Here is an 18,290-nt window from a genome sequence, read left to right as displayed (position 1 = left end):
AATCAGTTTTATCTGCAATATAGTAAGTTTCATGAGTTTCAGAGTCTATCTTACCTTGCTCTAAATAGTAATCCAGCAACAGGTTGTGTAGGTCATTTTTGTTGGCTTGGTAGGGAACTTCTAGTTGATACTCATGTGCAAGAGTTTGTAATTCAGTCCTCTTGGCACGACTTAAAGTCCCTATTTCACCTGCTGGATTTGCACGGAAAGTTTGGAGACGAAACATGGTGAAATTAGCAAATAAAGGTACACGAATGTTCAATAATGAAATGTCAGAAACAGGACAACGTGGCAACTGGCACCTATCCTGTGTGATCTTTAACAATTAACGTTAAGTGAAAGATATTAAATGATTAAATTAAATCAAGGGCGCAGGAAATCTTGTACCCGGTACTCATGTAAGAGAATAAGGGCAAGAAAATCCTACTAACAAATGAAACAAAGTTTCGAAAACAAATGAAACAGTTAAATGCTTCAAAAGTAAAATTGGTAGTCCAAGGATGTAGGCATACCTTGCCAAGTCTCTATAGGACATAAAGCAAGTTTTTCCTACTGAATTTAATATGATACTTACAGAATTAGCGAACTTTTGTGCTCTGAAAAAATAAGCTAATTCCCTACCGTTGTATGTATCATCATCTCTGACTGACGTGTAGGGGTGCGAGGTGTCAACTGGTGACGAGAACTGCTGCTGAGGTCCCAATTCAGCAACTAAAGTTCGAGCTAGAGGAACTATGGCCCTCTTTGTCCTCCTACAGTCAGATTGCAGAAGATTGGGTACTCTTGACCCGGGGCAGACCACAGTACCAGGGTACCAATATGATGATCTGTCAGAATGAGAAATATTCAAGGGACATAGATGGTAAACACGAGTAATAACATGGAGGGAGAGATGACCAATTAAGAGTATGACTGCGGCCTACAGTCACCACGTAATCCAAAGTTGTCTCACCTTCACTATATGTTACTCTCGTAATGCACAATACACCGCACCTTATAAAAAATGAAATTGAATGAAAAATAGTAAAGCTACGTTAACAAAGTTAAATACGCTTACCATAAATTACCACTTGGCACCAGTACCTGAGTGAAGATCCCGGACAGGCCCCCATATAACTTGTGACGGTAACGCGTTGGTGTTCGGCTGTTTAAGGCTAGGGGTATGGCCTCGTCACATAGTTATAAAAAAAAATAGAAAAACTGGAACTTCGTCTGTGGTAAGGTAAGGAGAAGACACACAAAACACAAGTAAACTTTAACAATGAAATTTTAATGACGTTAAATAAATCAAAACATGAAAATAATGCACAAACAAATTCTTATAATAAAATCAATCAATCAAAATAATAAGAATACTTGAATGACACAATGAAAAGTTACGTTAAGGCAAAATAACAAGAAGTGCAACACAAGTTAAGTGGGAGGTGCTGGAATATTGGCTTAAAGCCACCACCTCTCTCAGTACACGCTAACGTCTAGCTGGGAGGTGTGATGGCCACGAAAGCACTGAACATTCTGAGGACTGATGTTGGGGCGACCCCAGACATCAGGTAGTATGGGGGGGCGAGTGCAGGTGCAGCCAGACCGGCGACCAATCAGCGCAGCCGGCAGCGATCAACATGTAGTTTGGTGATTTGGGTCCGAACAGGTGGCTGGCTGCATACGTTTTTGCTCACCCTGGCAAGCCTTGCTGGTGTTGTTGTCGTTGTTGGACATTTCTTCCATAGTCTTTTTATATAATTGTGAAGACGTAATTATGGAGGGAAGAGCAGGCTCAATCTCTTGAAGGAGATTATCGTCACAATATATATATATATATATATATATATATATATATATATATATATATATATATAATATTATGTATGTTATATATATATTATATGTTATATATATATTATATGTTATATATTATATATGTTATATATATTATATATGTTATATATATATTATATATAACATATATGTTATATATATAATATATGTTATATATATAATATATATATATATTATATATGTTATATATATATTATATATAACATATATGTTATATATATAATATATGTTATATATATAATATATATATATATTATATATGTTATATATATATTATATATAACATATATGTTATATATATAATATATGTTATATATATAATATATATATATATTATATATGTTATATATATATTATATATAACATATATGTTATATATATAATATATGTTATATATATAATATATATATATATTATATATGTTATATATATATTTATATATATATTATATTATTATATATATATGCGAACAAGCCAGAATGGTCCCCAGGACTATATGTAACTGAAAACTCACACCCCAGAAGTGACTTGAACCCATACTGCCAGGAGGTTATCTTGAGGTTATCTTGAGATGATTTCGGGAATTTTTAGTGTCCCCGCGGCCTGGTCCTCGAACAGGCCTCCACCCCCAGGAAGCAGCCCCTAACAGCTGACTAACACCCAGGTACCTATTTACTGCTAGGTAACAAGGGCATAGGGTGAAAGAAACACTGCCCATTGTTTCTCGCCGGCGCCTGGGATTGAATCCAGGACCACAGGATCACAAGTCCAGCGTGCTGTCTGCTCGGCCAACCGGCTCCCTGGAGCAAGACAACTGGTATATACAGGACGCCTTAATCCACTTGACCATCTCGACCGGATATAAGGTGGTGATAGCCGAAGATATTTGAACATAGCTATCTGAGACATTGCTCTCAGCCGCGCGAGTTCACAGTAAGCAATGCGGTCACATCGCCAGGCGCAGTACATTCTAGGTTCGTGGGGAAAAAAAAAATACCTATTGCCTATACTATAAAAGGTATTTAATAAGAAAACAAAGAATTTTGCTTCATAAAAATTGGCTTTTCAAGGGCCATTGCTCCCTGAAACCTCTCTGAAGGGACCAGGTTCTGGCTCGTGGTCCCTGGTAGGTGGAACTCCATAGCTAATGTCCCGGTCTAATATAAAACACACTAGCCCAATAAGCGAAGGTGAGCCTTCGAGGCTCGGCCAGAAAATGGCGTTTCATTATATTCAGCACCGGGTTTTTTTTTGTGCTCTTTGTAATTTTTTTTTTATATTTACTGTTTTTATGACTATCTTGTTTCTTTTATTTGATCAGTCCAATATAGTATAGTGATTTCACTCACAGTTGTCATCTTTTGTTTCTTATTGCACTTTCATGTGTGCTTTAATTTCATTTACATTGTAATTCAGCGTAGTATTTACTTGCATCATATTACTAATATTCTTTTGATAACCCTTGGTATAAAATATAAAACTATGTAGTAAAGTAAAATGCTATCCAACATTTCAGAACATACTTTTAGCCTTATTGTCCCTTAATCTAGTAATTTTCTTCAAGGGCACAGTATTGTCAAGTGTTAACCTGAGTTGCATTATTACAGGATACTATATCAGTTCATCGACCTACTTTCTACGCTCAGAGGTTCCTAAAGTTTATGGAACACACTGTCTTCAAGAGAATTCCATCACGTAAGTTGTTGTTGTTGCATTTTAATAAATGTATCTTTAGCAATGTTCAATGATGTTCATATCCTTTTCACATATGAAGTATATTGTGGACAGTGTGTGCATTAACCCCGTGTACAAAGCTATAATCTTAATGCTTACAAGTTAGTGCAGCAGCAGTACCCAAGTCCTGAGTAAGTAATTTACTTTCTGAAGTTTGAGGATTTGCCTAGAGCTCAACGAATACTCCTTATTGGGACGTGAAGCTAAATAATTTTGAAAACTGCCTAATTGCTGTTAATTACCCTTACTTGTACAGTACATGGAAGATTTGACAAGTAATCATGGAACAAAAATTTTGCTATGAATTCTGTTAAGCAATATGGTGTTTTTGGCAAGATGTGGTCTTGCCTGTGATCTTCATAATAAGCAGTAATTACTACATTTGCCTTTAAGTACTAAGTGGAATTTTATTTCATAATCTCTTTTAATTACAGTATAAAATTTTGATAAATCTACTATATATAAATTGTAATTAATTCTGATTACAGTAATTTGTTAAAATCTTCCTTTTAACTTATCGCTATATTTGAGGTGATGTGCTAGTGCATTAACATTTCAGTAAGCTAAACAGTTTTAAATGCTTGCTATTTCTATAATTATGATTAGGAAATTTGCCTATATATTAGACAGTGATTGAAATAGTTAACTATTGTTGACATGTAACGAGTTCGATTTGGTGTCATTGAATATCCCAAAGACCTTGTTTGAAATGGAATCCTTGGTTTAAACAGATAGGATATTAACACCTTGGCAGTAAGAATCATCACAAATACATATCTAAATATCATTCCTTTTATGTAGGTTCTGTACATATTGTACCTGTGATATTCATATACAGATCTCACAAAACAATATAGCAAAACTATTAACCGCTTACACTCTGAGGTAATTATTGTCTTGTGAAGTGTGTTGTAATGATATGAAGCTTGGTTTACTTCAATTATGCCTTATATCTGATTAATGTTTGTGAAGATTTCTTTACTAAGTGTATAACTGTCTAGAAAATGAACTCTTAATATAGTTGTAAATATTAAATGGTTATAAAGTTCTCTTGAAATGGCATTTTTTTTTTACATTAAGTAAGTTTGTCATTAAATATTCTGGAGCTCAAGTCCGTTCAACCTTTTCCTGGAATGAGGAAATTTTGTTAGCCATCTTTATTAGGTTTTGACTTTTAGGTATATTGTTATATGAAAAAGTTCTGCATTTGATGGTAAAGACCTGGTTGTAAAATGATTGGGGGGTTGTGTTCCAGAGAAAACTAGCAGGGATAAGGTTTAAGAGATTGAGAAAATTAATTGTAGTAATGAGGTGACACTAACCAGCGATCAAGGTACTCCCAGCTGTGCACCTTACCCCTGTGCCACGATATGGCATAAGTTACATAACCTGGAATTCCATCAAATCCACAGGAAGTCTGGAGGCTTCTACTGAAGCCAGTAGTTTTTTTATGTAAAACCTCCAGCCCAATATTACAGTTGGGTACAATTTTGTACAGTTTTATATATAACCTCCTTGCACTCTGGCGAGGGTAAAGTACGATAGTTGATCAGCCGTACGCTCCAGCTTTAGATACACAAATAAATCACACTAACATGATATATATCAATATTGCTCCAAAGATTTTCTCATTGATATATATGAGAATATCAAGAGGTAGAACTGTGGAAATGAACAAACTTGGATGCATTTGAGGTGTTAGGAGGATAAAACAAGGAATTATAATGTTACATTACTAGGGGAAGTTTGGAAATGGTTAAATCTGATACAAGTAAATAATTAGTGTAAATAAAGAGTAAATAACAGGTGTATATTAGAATATTTATTTAGGCAGAAGGGGAAGGCAAAGAAAATGGGACAGGTAGGGTGACTGAACATGCGAGGAGGTGGGAATTGAATGTAATTGGCACATGATAAATGGTGGGGAATTAGGGTAGGTGCAATCAGTTTAAGAGAGATTGTTTTTATTATTTGTTTCACATACCATATATTTTTTATCTAACAACTCATCGGAAATACTTTACACCTGTTCCAGTGGTTTCCAACTTTTTGAGGTCAACTTCATCCAATATAAAAAAAAAAATTCAGACTCCCTCTCCCATTTTGTTGATCTGTAAGCAGAACAAACAAATTATCTTGATTAAATTTTTTTTTTTTTTTTAACATTTTTTTATTTTTTTTATTTTCACTTCTCCCAACAACCCCCCTCCCCAATATATATATTTTTTTTTTTTTTTTTTTTTTTTTTTTTTTTTTTTTTTTTTTTTTTTTTTTTTTTTTTTCTCTCTCTCTCTCTCTCTCTCTCTCTCTCTCTCTCTCTCTCTCTCTCTCTCTAATACTTTGAGAAACACTCATTGTGTTGACTTGAAACACAATATTATGTATGGTCATAAAACTTGAGTTCTTGTCATTATTTGGCAGTTATGCTAAGTGGCAACTTTTTTGTATTTACATAACAGTATTGTTGTAGTATTTTCATTTTTGTATTTTTTTTTTGTTCTGCGATGCATAATTTGATATGTCAAAGGGATACCTTGAAGTTTATGGAGAAAGTAGGCAAAGTGTAAGGCAGGATAATGATATAAGATTACACAAAATTATAGAGAAATTCATTATTAATAAAGATGATGGAGTCTGTGATTTAAGAGTGTGTGCCAATCAGATATTTGCATAGACAGCTTGTGAAGAATGTGTGAGGGATTGTATTTTGTTCATTGAATTTATGAATTTGAAAAAAAATAATTTAACAGACTTGCTCAAAAAGGAAGTTGAGTAATGAATGTGTGTTTGAGCTGACCATCTGGAACTGCAGGCATATGTCTCTGTGTAGAGAAGTGCCTGCCTTTATACAGTACTGGGTGAGGTGGTGAGTGTGTGTAGGGTAGCTGGGTGTAGTGCTTACTTGTTACTAACCATGGGGGAGTGAGATCTAGGTTTTTATCCCCCACCTAGCCCTTTATACTTATATAGAATTGTCTTCAACAACCTCTTCCCTTAATGAATTCCACTTTCCTTTTGCCCATACAGGGAATGAAATCTTCCTTACATCCCCTTGACTCCACTGCATATTCAGCTTCCACAGATGTCCCTTGTCCTATCTCTCTTTAATTTAAATAGGCTACCTTTATTCATTTGATATGTTCCCCTCAAGATCTTGTACATAGTTATCATATTCCTTCTGTATCTTCCTTCCTCTAAGGTTATGAGGCTCGACTCTCTAACTATCCTCATAGGAGAGTCCCCTCAATTCTAGTACTAAACATGTTCAAACCTCTGAATATTCTCACCTCAGTTTATGCTTCATGAGGTGTGGGTTCCATGCTGGAGCTGCATCATTAAGTAATAAGTCTCACATAGGCAGTGTGTATGGACTTGAAAGCCTCCATGTTGAGAATCTTAAGTTACTTTGTTTGCTGACTTCCCATGCACTTCTGAAGTTATCCTGTTCACACAAATTTCTGGTGTAATGTTTGGGTTATGTCTACTCAGAAGTTTTTTCTCTTACTGTTTCTTGTAATTACCTTCCCCCTTTATGGTTTAGTTAAATTTGGGGGTGGGGGTGGGTGGGGAGAAGGAAGCATTCATGTCCGCCAATATGATAGTCCCCCGGGCACTCTAGGTTCACTCCCGCTGACATGATTTGTGCAAGGTCTCGACTCATTGATCACATAGGTTCAGTGAATAAAGAATAAAAATTAAATAAAAAAAACTCTTTGCCCTATTTTACTCTGGAGTTCAAGAACTCATCTCGTACTGTAATAGTTCTTCAAACAAGCTCTTAGTAGACCTGCGAGAGGGGGAAAGGTGGGTGGCTATTGCAGGAGACATGCCGAGTACACGGCCTGTCATTGGGTACCAGGATGGGGAGAGCACCATGTTCCTTATGAAGCTGCAGCCCAGAGTTTTCATCCCTGAGTTTGCCAACCCTCTCCACTTTCCCTACATCCTGGCTGTTCTGTACAGTAGTCCATCCTGCTATTATTATTAAAAATGGTGATTCAATTTTTTTTTTTATATATAATCTTTGAAAGTTGATGTTACAGCCAGTGTCTAGGACCTTGCTGATTAAGATAATGTTATTTTGAGTAGATTCTTATTCCCTTTTATCTGTAATATTCTATTTGTTTCCCTTGGAATATCTAATACAAACTTGGTCTTTGTGATATAGTATGGTGTAAATTGTGAAAAAAATGTTTATTGAAGTAAAACGGTGTCATTCCTCAGAAATATCTTTACTGAATATATATTAATGTTTTTAATTACTTTTGTAAACTAGCTGGTCATACTACAAACACTATAAATACTTCTCTTGTCTTTTATACTGGAACATTTATCATAATGGTATAACTAAAAGACTATTATTTTATTAAAGAGGTCCCAGGCATAATTTTAATTAATGAATACAAAATTTTAGATTAATCGAAGTTAAATAATATTTTGATTCATCTCCACTTATTAATAGATTATTATCATTAATTCATTGTCATATTGTAATTGTTATTCAGTTAAGCATTTGGCTTACCTCAAAACTTAAAGAAATATTTAATTATTGCTGCACTATGTAGACGTTCAGAATTTCATAAATAACTGATCACTTGTTCTCACATTCTTTGTAGACCTTATTAAAAGTTGACAATTTTAGAGCAGGTATCAAACATTTAATTACAATGAAAACTCTGGATACAGTATGCGATCCTGCATATTTTGAATGAGAAAGCTCTTGTGAAGTTTTAAATAATTCTCCCAAAATCGTGATGGGGTCAATGTTGCACACTTTGGGATAGATGTTGTTTTACTGAAGACCTGTTGGCAGTGCTGTATCATAGATTGACTGTGGCCTTTTCTTTCTCATGCTTGTGTCTGTGATATGACTGACAATTTGAAGCATTGTCTAGTTCATGGGCAAGACTTTCCTTACTTTTTTAATTCGTTTCACCGGGAAAGTACTTAGCTCAGAACATTAGCCGAGGCCTGAGATTGCTTGGTTGTGTCACGTGTATTATGTTTTCATGTTGCCCGGGACGTATTTGTAGATTTATAAGTTTCCACCGTCCATGCTCTGTTTCACGTTTAGCCTTTGGATATTTCTTGCACTGCTTTGTTTTATGTTTTTGTCCCACAGGTTTTGTTCTTGTTTATTATTTATTGTTAGTGTGAGTAAGAACAGGCCGAATTGTCCTTGGAAAATGAGGTATCTCGTTGTCTCTACTCATTCACAGATGAAAAGCTATTGATCTGGCTCATTCAACTTGCATCATAATATTTTAATGGACAGCAAATATGTGTTGACAATTTATATAGTCAACTTACTCATGATGAGTGCCATTAATGAAATTTCCCAGTTTAAGACAATTGTAAGTATTATTTTGTGTAACTTCATAAAATCTATTCACAAATTGTATTTGATATACAGTAATAACAATTTAATCTTAGCATTTCAATTAGACTCCAGCAAGTTTTCAGTTTTAAATTTTTTCAGTGACAGGTGAGTGATGATAGGAAATTAGAGCCAGATATGTTGAATTATGTATGAGGCTTTTATCAGTGCTTACCATAGGATGTGCTAGTAAAAATATTTGTTTATCTATGTATATATGTGCCTCAGATGATAGAAGCTCACCTTGATGTAACTGAAGGTAACAATTCAATTTCTGAATGTCAGTATACAGTATATAAATAGGATACTATTTCAATGTAGTAAGCCATTATGGGAAACTGTGTTTACTTGAAAAAGTGTGTAAACAATGCATAATTTATTGACTATGTATTGCCAGCACATCAACAGGTATTTGGGAAGAGACTGTAGGATTCAATTTCTCATTTGGGAGTGCAGGACTTTCATATTATGACTACCTAAGTCAAATTACTATATTGAAATTGAAATATTCATTGAGAATTTAAGAGCAAATGATTCACTTCATACTAAACAGAAGAATCTCTATCTTAAAGCTCATTGGTGAAATTATTACACATTACATATTTTCAAGAGGGATTTTGCAACATGTTTACATAAGTTTATACTACAAGGCATTCAGAGTAAAACAGTAAGTAGAACACAGCTTGCCATTTTAAGGGCTTCTGTTGAGGGAGATTGTGGGAGTTATCTACATTGCTCTTCTGGTATTTGTGGTTCAACTTTTGGGAAGAACACAGCTTGTTTACACCTTTGACTTGGGGCTCAGAATGGCTTGACTTATTGCTGTCCGTGGCAACACCCAAGAATGGCAACATGAGTTACAAGCCGTTGTGTTGGTGCCTGCAGGGGTCCTCTAACTAACATACACTGTTGTTCTGCTTGCTCTCTGTTGTGCTCCCTCCCGTTCATTGGTTGGTTGGGTGGTTGGTCTCTTACCACTAGTGGACCTTCCAGAAATCAAAGGCGGCCACCGCAAATTCCGAAATCTGGTCTCCAGCTACATAGGTATGAAGACCCACATCTGACACTTCTCCATCTCATCTTCATTCTTTCTCTCTTAACTTTTTTCCTGTTTTACATAGCTTTTTAATTCGATTTATAACTTTGCTGTATTTTTTTTATGTATGATTTATAATTATTTATCTTAATATTACAGTACTTCAGTTTCATCATAATTTCCTTACACATATTTTTCTTAATCTCATTGTGTTTCCTGTGTTAACCTTGTTTACTCTAGGAAATCTTCTGTTTTGTCTTAGCCTATCCTTCTCTTCCCATTTTTTGGCAATACTTTCCAGAATACAAGTACAGTAATATAGTTTAATGTTACTACTCTCTCTGTAGTCTTACTTTTCTGTTATCCTTTTCTTGGTCTTCTATTTAGTTGATTCTCATTATCATGATTTTATTTCATACTTAATTTATTATAGGTGTTCACCCCTTAAGTGTGCTTTAACTGGTCCTTAGGTATTTCTTTGAATATGGCATTTGCTCTTTATCACTGCATATCCTCCTCCTTTATTATTTTAGTTCTGGGTAACTTCACATCTTCTCTGCATTTGTGGCATCTTCCTAATCTTCGCTGCTTGAATCTGTGTTTTATACTCTTTCACCCTAATTTAGTATCTTATTTCTTGGGGGTGTCTCTTTTGATTGCATTATTTATGCTTTGTTGAATAAACTTTTATTGTCATGTCTGGGTTTTCTCCTGGCTTTAATTATTTTTTGTTTCATTGTATTGTGTAAACACTTTGTCATCTTGTTATTTTATGTAGAAATGTAATTTGAATGGCATCCTTTTTTATACTTTAAGGTATTTGTTATTTGTATTTTTTTATTATTTGTGAAGAGTTCATTATAAATTTATTACATTTTGTGTAAACATTAGATATATATCTATCTTCCATCTCTATTTTCCATGTGATCCATCTCACATGCACTCAAATCTTATTTTCAAATACCTACTGCCTTTCTCTAATAGTCTTTTCTGTTTTTACTCATGTGTATACATACATTCATATATATACACACATACATACATACATACATACATATATATATATATATATATATATATATATATATATATATATATATATATATATATATATATATATATTAATGTAGTGTGTGTTTTTTGTAATTTTTTACTTTATTAATAATTTGTATTTATCATGTGTAATATTTTTGCAAAAATTTCTAACAAACATTTAGTTAAAAATACATTAAAATCCTTAATTTCTTTCTTTCATTTTTTTCGTTGTAATCAACATTATAGACGCACACACCTCCATAGCACGATGCATAATACACCAGATACATGCAAATTATTTGACACAAGCTGCTTGCTATAGAATAATACTAAATACACATTGATTATTGTACTTTTTGGTGTGCTTTGCATGACACATGTAGTGAGGTAAACTGTTAGCTAGCTGGTGTGTCTGTGGAAGTGTAATGTGTTCTTGCATCATCACAGTCCCATCAGGGTCTCTCTTAGTCCGAGTGATGTATTGTCCGGCTCTAAATATTTTAACCCGAAATAATTACAGCATTGTGTTCTTAAATCTTGTAGCATTTTATAGTGTGTTATGTATCTTTGTTTCATGTCTTTTTAGATGGCAGTTATCTATATATAGGCACAAGCTATCTACAGGTTAAACAAACTGTATAATACTTTTACAGCACATTCTAAATTAGAATTAGAAGTTTTCTTTCAAATGTTTTACTTTTTGGCAATCAATTGTGTAATGTCACCATTAGGCATGTTATTAGATTGAAACTATTGAGAGCTTTATATTTAGTAATAAGTTTAATGTAAACAATATAAAACATTTACCAAATATAGAATGAATAATGCATATCATATATTAGGTATGAAGTAGATGGGTGTGAAGAACCACCTACTTCTAGAAGAGGGTATATCATGCCATTACTTAGGAATGAAGGAATTGAATATATAGAAATTGCATTTGCATTTTGCCTGATAATAGAGAATTGGTTTGACCTCTGTAGGAAAAAAGGACACTTTAACTAATAATAGGTAGAGATTATAACTTCGATTATTACTCACAGAAATCACAATAACGTGATGCATCAAATGAACAAATCTCTTGATTTCTCATCTTGATTTGATCTCATGATTTCTGTGTGTAATGAAGTAAGGGCGAAGAGGTAGAACGGCTTATTGACAGGGCCCGAGTGCATTTGGGGGAATTGTGTAAAACCCTGGTTTGTCTCTCGAAGAGACTGCAAGATCCGTGCGAGTCCAGTGGAACTCCCGGTTGCATTTCTTTTGACCATGTCGTAGCCTAGTCGATTAAGGCAGCGTCTGGGATCCTCACAGACGTAGGTTCAAACCCTCATCATGGCACCTGTGGATTTGTTCAGATTATTGAGATATTGGGCTTAGAGTGGAATGAAATACTAGTTTCTTAGCAGCACCTCAGTTACTTCCCCTAGCCTGGGCCATGGGCTCACCTCCCAGTCACTATTAGCAATAGCATGGGGTGGGCAACTTTGAGCCCGTATTGAAACAAGTATATATGCTTTCAAATGGTTGTGGTCCATTGTCTGTGGGCTGGGAACCACTGTAGAGAGTACTTCGTTCAACCACCAAGGCCACCAAGGTAATCCTCTCATTATGACGTAATTGAATATATCAGACTACTCGACACTCCATTCGAATGTTCGTTGAAATTATAAGAAAGCCAAGCATCTCTTTAAAAATTCCATAACTAGGAAGCTATGAACTTCACTCATCACCACCAGGTGTCAGTACTAGCTAGTACAACAGCATTGGAGGAGGAAGCAAGCCCTACTTTTGAGTTGAGTCCACCCAATTGCACTCAGAAAGACAAAACCAAAACTAGAATCAAAAAGAGAATCTGAACATGGTACTATAAAAGCCCAACATCCTGAGACACAACCGGTATATATATATACATGGCTCTGTTCAGAAAATAGGGAGTTCCCTCAAGAAAAAACACTTCCCAGTATAACAGGTAAAACCTTCTAGTCCAAATCCCAAAAACTTGAAAATGTACACTTCTTTCCCAAGGAAAACAAATTGATGGCAGCCAACAAGGCCTTCTCATGGTTACCTTGTGTTGGCTCTGTGGATTAACAATCTGGTCTCTGATCAGGCCTTCTGGTTGGTGGTCTAGTAACCACGCTGTTAATTAACACTTTCGCAGTTCCAGAGAGATAGGTCCTCCTTTCCCAGTGGTTTTGGGCGTTCCGCGGGAGTGCGCGGCAATACTGAGAAGTGCATACTTTTTTTTCAACTTTGTCACCTTAATTCTCATCCTAGGTTTTTCAATTTTGTATCAATGTGTTCGCAATAGAATGCTCTACAGAACTAAAAGCATATACACTCCAAAAGCCCGGCTTACCACCCGCAACAAACAAGGTGAGAGTGCTCAAGAGCGATAAAATGTGTACACTCTTTTCACTTTGGTCACCTCAATTTTTCTCCTAGGTCTTTCATTTTGGTATCAATGGGTTTGGAATAGAATTCCCAACAGGAGTGTATGCATATAATGTTAAAAACTGTGGCGCGCTCCACCCACGATGTGATGAAAACAGGCCGCGGTTACCCAGAAGAGAACAGGGTATTCCATTAGAGAGAGCAGTAATACTGAAAAGTGCATACTCTTTTCTACTTTGTCATCTCAATTCTCGTCCTAGGTTTTTCAGTTTGATATCAATGTGTTCGCAATAGAATTCTCTACGCGATTAAATACATATGGAGTCCGAAAGCCCGGCGTATCACCTGCACAAAACGGAGAAAGTGAGAGCATGTTACCCGGGAGCGCTAAAGAGCAATGAAATGTGTACACTCTTTTCACTTGATCACCTCAATTCTCGTAGTAGGTCTTTCATTTTGGTATCATTGGGTTCGCAATAGAATTCCCTACAGGAGTATATGCATATATAAAGTCCAAAAGCCCGGCGTACCACCCATAGCATACAGAGAGTGTGACAAAATATTACCCCCATGAGCGCTCATCAAGAGCAATAAAATGTGTTTACTCTCTTCAACTTTGTTACTTCAATTCTTGTCCTAGGTCTTTTATTTTGGTATCAATGTATTCGCAATGAAATTCCCTACTGGAGTATAGACATATAATGTCCAAAACCACGGTGCGCTCCTCCCACATAAGAGACGAAAACAGGCTTTTTTTTTTTTTTTTTTTTTTTTTTTTTTTTTTTTTTTTTTTTTTTTTTTTTTTTTACACCATACTTCGTCATTAGTGGAAATAAGGTACCAAAATTTTGACTCCATACTTCGTCATTAGTGGGCGAAAGTGTTAAATGCATCTTCTTGCAGTCTGACATGAATTGCAGCCCAGGTTGATAAGTTATCATTAGGTAGTGTTTATAAAATTTTCTCGAGTGCAGTGAAGGGGGTGTCAGTTTTACCCCTTATGTTTAGAGGGAGAGTATAGACGAATCTTGGGCCCTTGATGTTGACAGAATTGTATCTTTGTATACTAATTTCACCTCTGCTTTTCTATTGGGTTATTTTGCATTTGCTGCCTTGCCTCCTGGAGGTGGCATTTTGATAAAAGAACACAGAAAAGACAGAGGAGCCAAACTGTGTTGCAGACTGCATCAGATCAGATGCATGGTCCCTATATTGCTGCAGTAATAACACCAAATGACTAGGCTAGAATCCAACATAAAGAAAGATGCTGGTTAAAATGGGTACATCCTACCATTATTTGCAAGTTAGTATAAAGTTTAAATTGGGATGCAGTGTAATACCACATTATCATCTCTAAAAGGCTTCATCTAGCTTAGTCACCAAAGTTCAGGAAGAATTGATGAGAAACCATGAGGCTCATAAAATCATCTTTTGATTGAAGACCTCCCCACATTGACGGCTTCTCAACATGGTGCAGAAGGGAAAATGGAAGGCCACCAAGAAAGACCTCTAATCCATCCTAGGAGAAAAACACAGGTATTTTCACATGCAAAGAAAAGAGATGCCAGTAATTCTAACCTGAGTTCCAATGCTCCGGGCCAAACTACGTGAAAATGCTGTGTTAAAAAATCTGCCTCCAGCAAAATTCTTACTGGCAGTTTTGTAAAAGCCGAGAGCATTTAGGGCCTGCAACCAGTGAAGAAGGCTCATCGCTGGGTGCTGAATGGCCCCACCAATAATGCAGAGCTCTACTGAAACAGGCACATCCATCTCAAAGTAAGGGAGGGTGCTCAGATTCCAAGCTAGCAAATGCAGGGAAAAATAGGTGTCTTACATTGTGCAAACCTGAAATGAGATGAAGTATTATAACTAGCAACACAAGGAGGAGGCTCGAGCAGAATCAGTGTTTACCACTGTCAAATCATACACACGAAGGTAAAAAGGTTCTCACATGTAACTTGAGGCATGTTGGAGATAACGTGGGTGGACAACCAGGTCAGGTGGTGGCAAGATTTTGATACCAAATAAGGTAATCATGAGATGGTGAAATGAATAGTGAGGACATGCAGGGTCCTACAGGGATTGCTACTGAGATCCCTTCTGTTCCTGATGTATTTAAATAAGTTCTGCAGTGTGTGCAAAGTTGACAGATATCAGAGCAAACTTTTGGAACCTGAGCAAAGATGCTTTCAGAATTCTATATGCAACTTGTTGAACCATCCATGTAGTATGCAGTATTTATTTAATTTATTTAATTTATTTATTTATACACAAGAAGGTACATTGGGTTGTGAAAGTACATAATATTTGTGTTCTTACATTCTTGCAAAGCTACTAACATGCATAGCATTTTGCACAGAATGGAACACAAACACATTGAGGCCAAATAAAAATTGAAAGGGCTCACAGATATGCAGCAAGTATCGGCTGAACCTGCAAATTTGAAACCTAAGCTACAAGACCAGGTTCAGGTATTGAACCTACACATCTGGAGGGAAGATGATCCAGAGAAAACAGTCATGATATTGCATATGAGGGAAATTAGGACTTGAACACAGATGGGAATTGGATATACAAATGTGCCATAGTTATATATATAGTAGTACTAATTCATTGAATGACTATTGAACATGTGGAATTAAATAAACACAGTTTGTGATTGAGGCTGCTTCACTTCCAATTTAATAGATCAGCCATAGTAACAAGAGAGTAAGCTAGTGTTACACCAGATACAGTACCTGAAAGTGAAGAAGCGGGCTCAAAAGCCAATCATTCACATCCACATGCATAACATGAATGTGCAAGAGCACATTTTGGTATCACTCTTTCCTCCACATGAACACATTATTCCATGCATGCTTACACTCATACAAATGCTAAGATACTGGCAAAGATTGGAGATGCAGATGATTGTATGTCCTTCAAATTGATCTAGATAAAATAAGTTCTTGGAGTGACATGTGGCAAAGGGAATTCAATGTGAATAAATTCCATGTTATAGAATGTGGAATCAAAGAAAATAGACAACACACAACTTACAAATTATGTGGAAAGGAATTAGGGAGTTCTAATAAAGAATGAGACCTAGGGGTGGTTTTGGAGAGTAAACTGTCACCAGAGGAACACACACACAACATTGTGAGAGGAGTGTATGCGATGCTTTCCAACTTCTGACTTGCTTTTAATTACATGGATAGTGATATACTAAAGAAACCAGTTCATGATTTTTGTGAGACCAAAATTGGAATATGCAGCAGTTATATGGTGCTTTTATCTCAAGAAGCACATCAATGAACTGGAAAAAGTGCAAAGGCATGCTACAAAATGACTTCCTGAACTGAAAAACAAGAGTTACGAGCAGAAGCTAGAGGCGTTAAATATGCCAAAACTAGAAGATAGAAGAAAGAAGGGATATGATCACCACTTAAAAATAATAACAGGAATTGATAAAGAGGAATTCCTGAAATAAGCAACATCAAGAGGACACTGATTCAAGCTAAGAAAACATAGGTGCCGAAAAAATATTAGAAAGTTTTCTATTGTAAACAGAATGGTAGATGGCTGGAACAAGTGAAGTGAGGTGGTAGTGGAGGCAAAAACTGTTAATAGTTTCAAACTTTATATGACAGAGTACTGGGAAGACAGGACACCACGAGCGTAGCTCTTATCCTGTAACTACACTTATGTAATTACACTAATACACATAGCCAGCACCACACTTTATATTTATGAAGCCTCTACAATTATATTTTATATATTTTTAAATTTTATATGAATTTAACTTTGATCTTTGTGCATGCAATCTTGTGTGTGTGTGTCATGTTTATGACTTCTGTCAGGATGTTTTTTTTTTTTTAACATGAAGCCTTATTTGTTAGACCCCATTGCATGGCATATTGTTGAATACAATATTACATTTCAAAGAAGTAGATCATGTCTTAGTTGATGCCATATTTTCTTTTCAGCAGAGGTTACACAATTTTAAGTGTATTGTAATGAGCATTGATAGCGTTAGAGGTGAGCAAATATTCATACTAATACAGTTAATGATTATGATAGTGATCAATTTCTTTTAAGCTGTATAATCTGATTTATTTTAGGGATTGTCTTGAATATAATATAAATGCACATTTTAAACTTAAATAGTAAGCATTTCAATCTTAATATTATAACAATCTTGAAAGTGTATTATTAATGTTCAGAGGCCTTTTTATCATAATAAAAGTAATGATATACAAATAACATGTATGCAAAGGCTTGAAATAAAATTTTGGTGGATACAAATTAATGAAACTAAAGGTTAAGTTTGAGTTAAAATGCCACTAAGGAATGACAAAACTGGTTTTTGCTTATATTTCTTGTCATCCTAAATGATATGTGGGAAATAATCTGTAACATAGATGATGCTATAAGTATTCCTGGCCTAGTGCTTTCTTTTGATAATTAATTGGGTAATATCAGAAACAATAAATCTAGAAATTAATACAAAAATTAATGAGTATCTGCAACTTAGCAGTCAGAGAAGGTCCACATACCATACTATTATGGTGAAGAAATTTTCACATCTTTGTTGGTTTATACTGATGCTAGGAAAATCATTGGAGAAGGCTAAATACTGTACAGCCCAGAATGTAGACAGAAACATGCTGAACAGTAATCTAAAAGCCTTTCCAGGCAAAAATTGACAAGACACATTGCCAAGTTTGAATATGTAGTGGAGCTAAAGTGGAGGGTTAAACCAAGAAACATTTCAAAGTAGGTCAGAGATTACAGACAGGCCTTCACCCACCTGTATTTTCTTATCTGAGAGATATCCAATGTAAGAGAGAATTGGAAAGGAAGAAGACACATGAGATGAAGGCATTTGTTGCTTAT

At 35.4% G+C, this 18,290-nt stretch overlaps 1 protein-coding gene across 1 annotated transcript in view; it reads left to right on the top strand.

Moving 5' to 3' along the window:
- PIP5K59B (Phosphatidylinositol 4-phosphate 5-kinase 59B) overlaps nucleotides 1-18,290 on the top strand; it is a 311,973-nt gene that overhangs the window by 84,792 nt on the left and 208,891 nt on the right. The window contains exons 13-14 of the mRNA XM_069329652.1: nucleotides 3,444-3,531; nucleotides 9,929-9,991. Of these exons, the coding sequence (XP_069185753.1) occupies nucleotides 3,444-3,531; nucleotides 9,929-9,991 (151 nt within the window). The remainder of the gene's footprint in view (nucleotides 1-3,443; nucleotides 3,532-9,928; nucleotides 9,992-18,290) is intronic.

The sequence above is a fragment of the Procambarus clarkii genome, chromosome 23 (assembly GCF_040958095.1).
Source record: "Procambarus clarkii isolate CNS0578487 chromosome 23, FALCON_Pclarkii_2.0, whole genome shotgun sequence".
Taxonomy (NCBI): Eukaryota; Metazoa; Arthropoda; class Malacostraca; order Decapoda; family Cambaridae; genus Procambarus; species Procambarus clarkii.
This window is presented reverse-complemented; position numbering and strand designations above follow the sequence as displayed.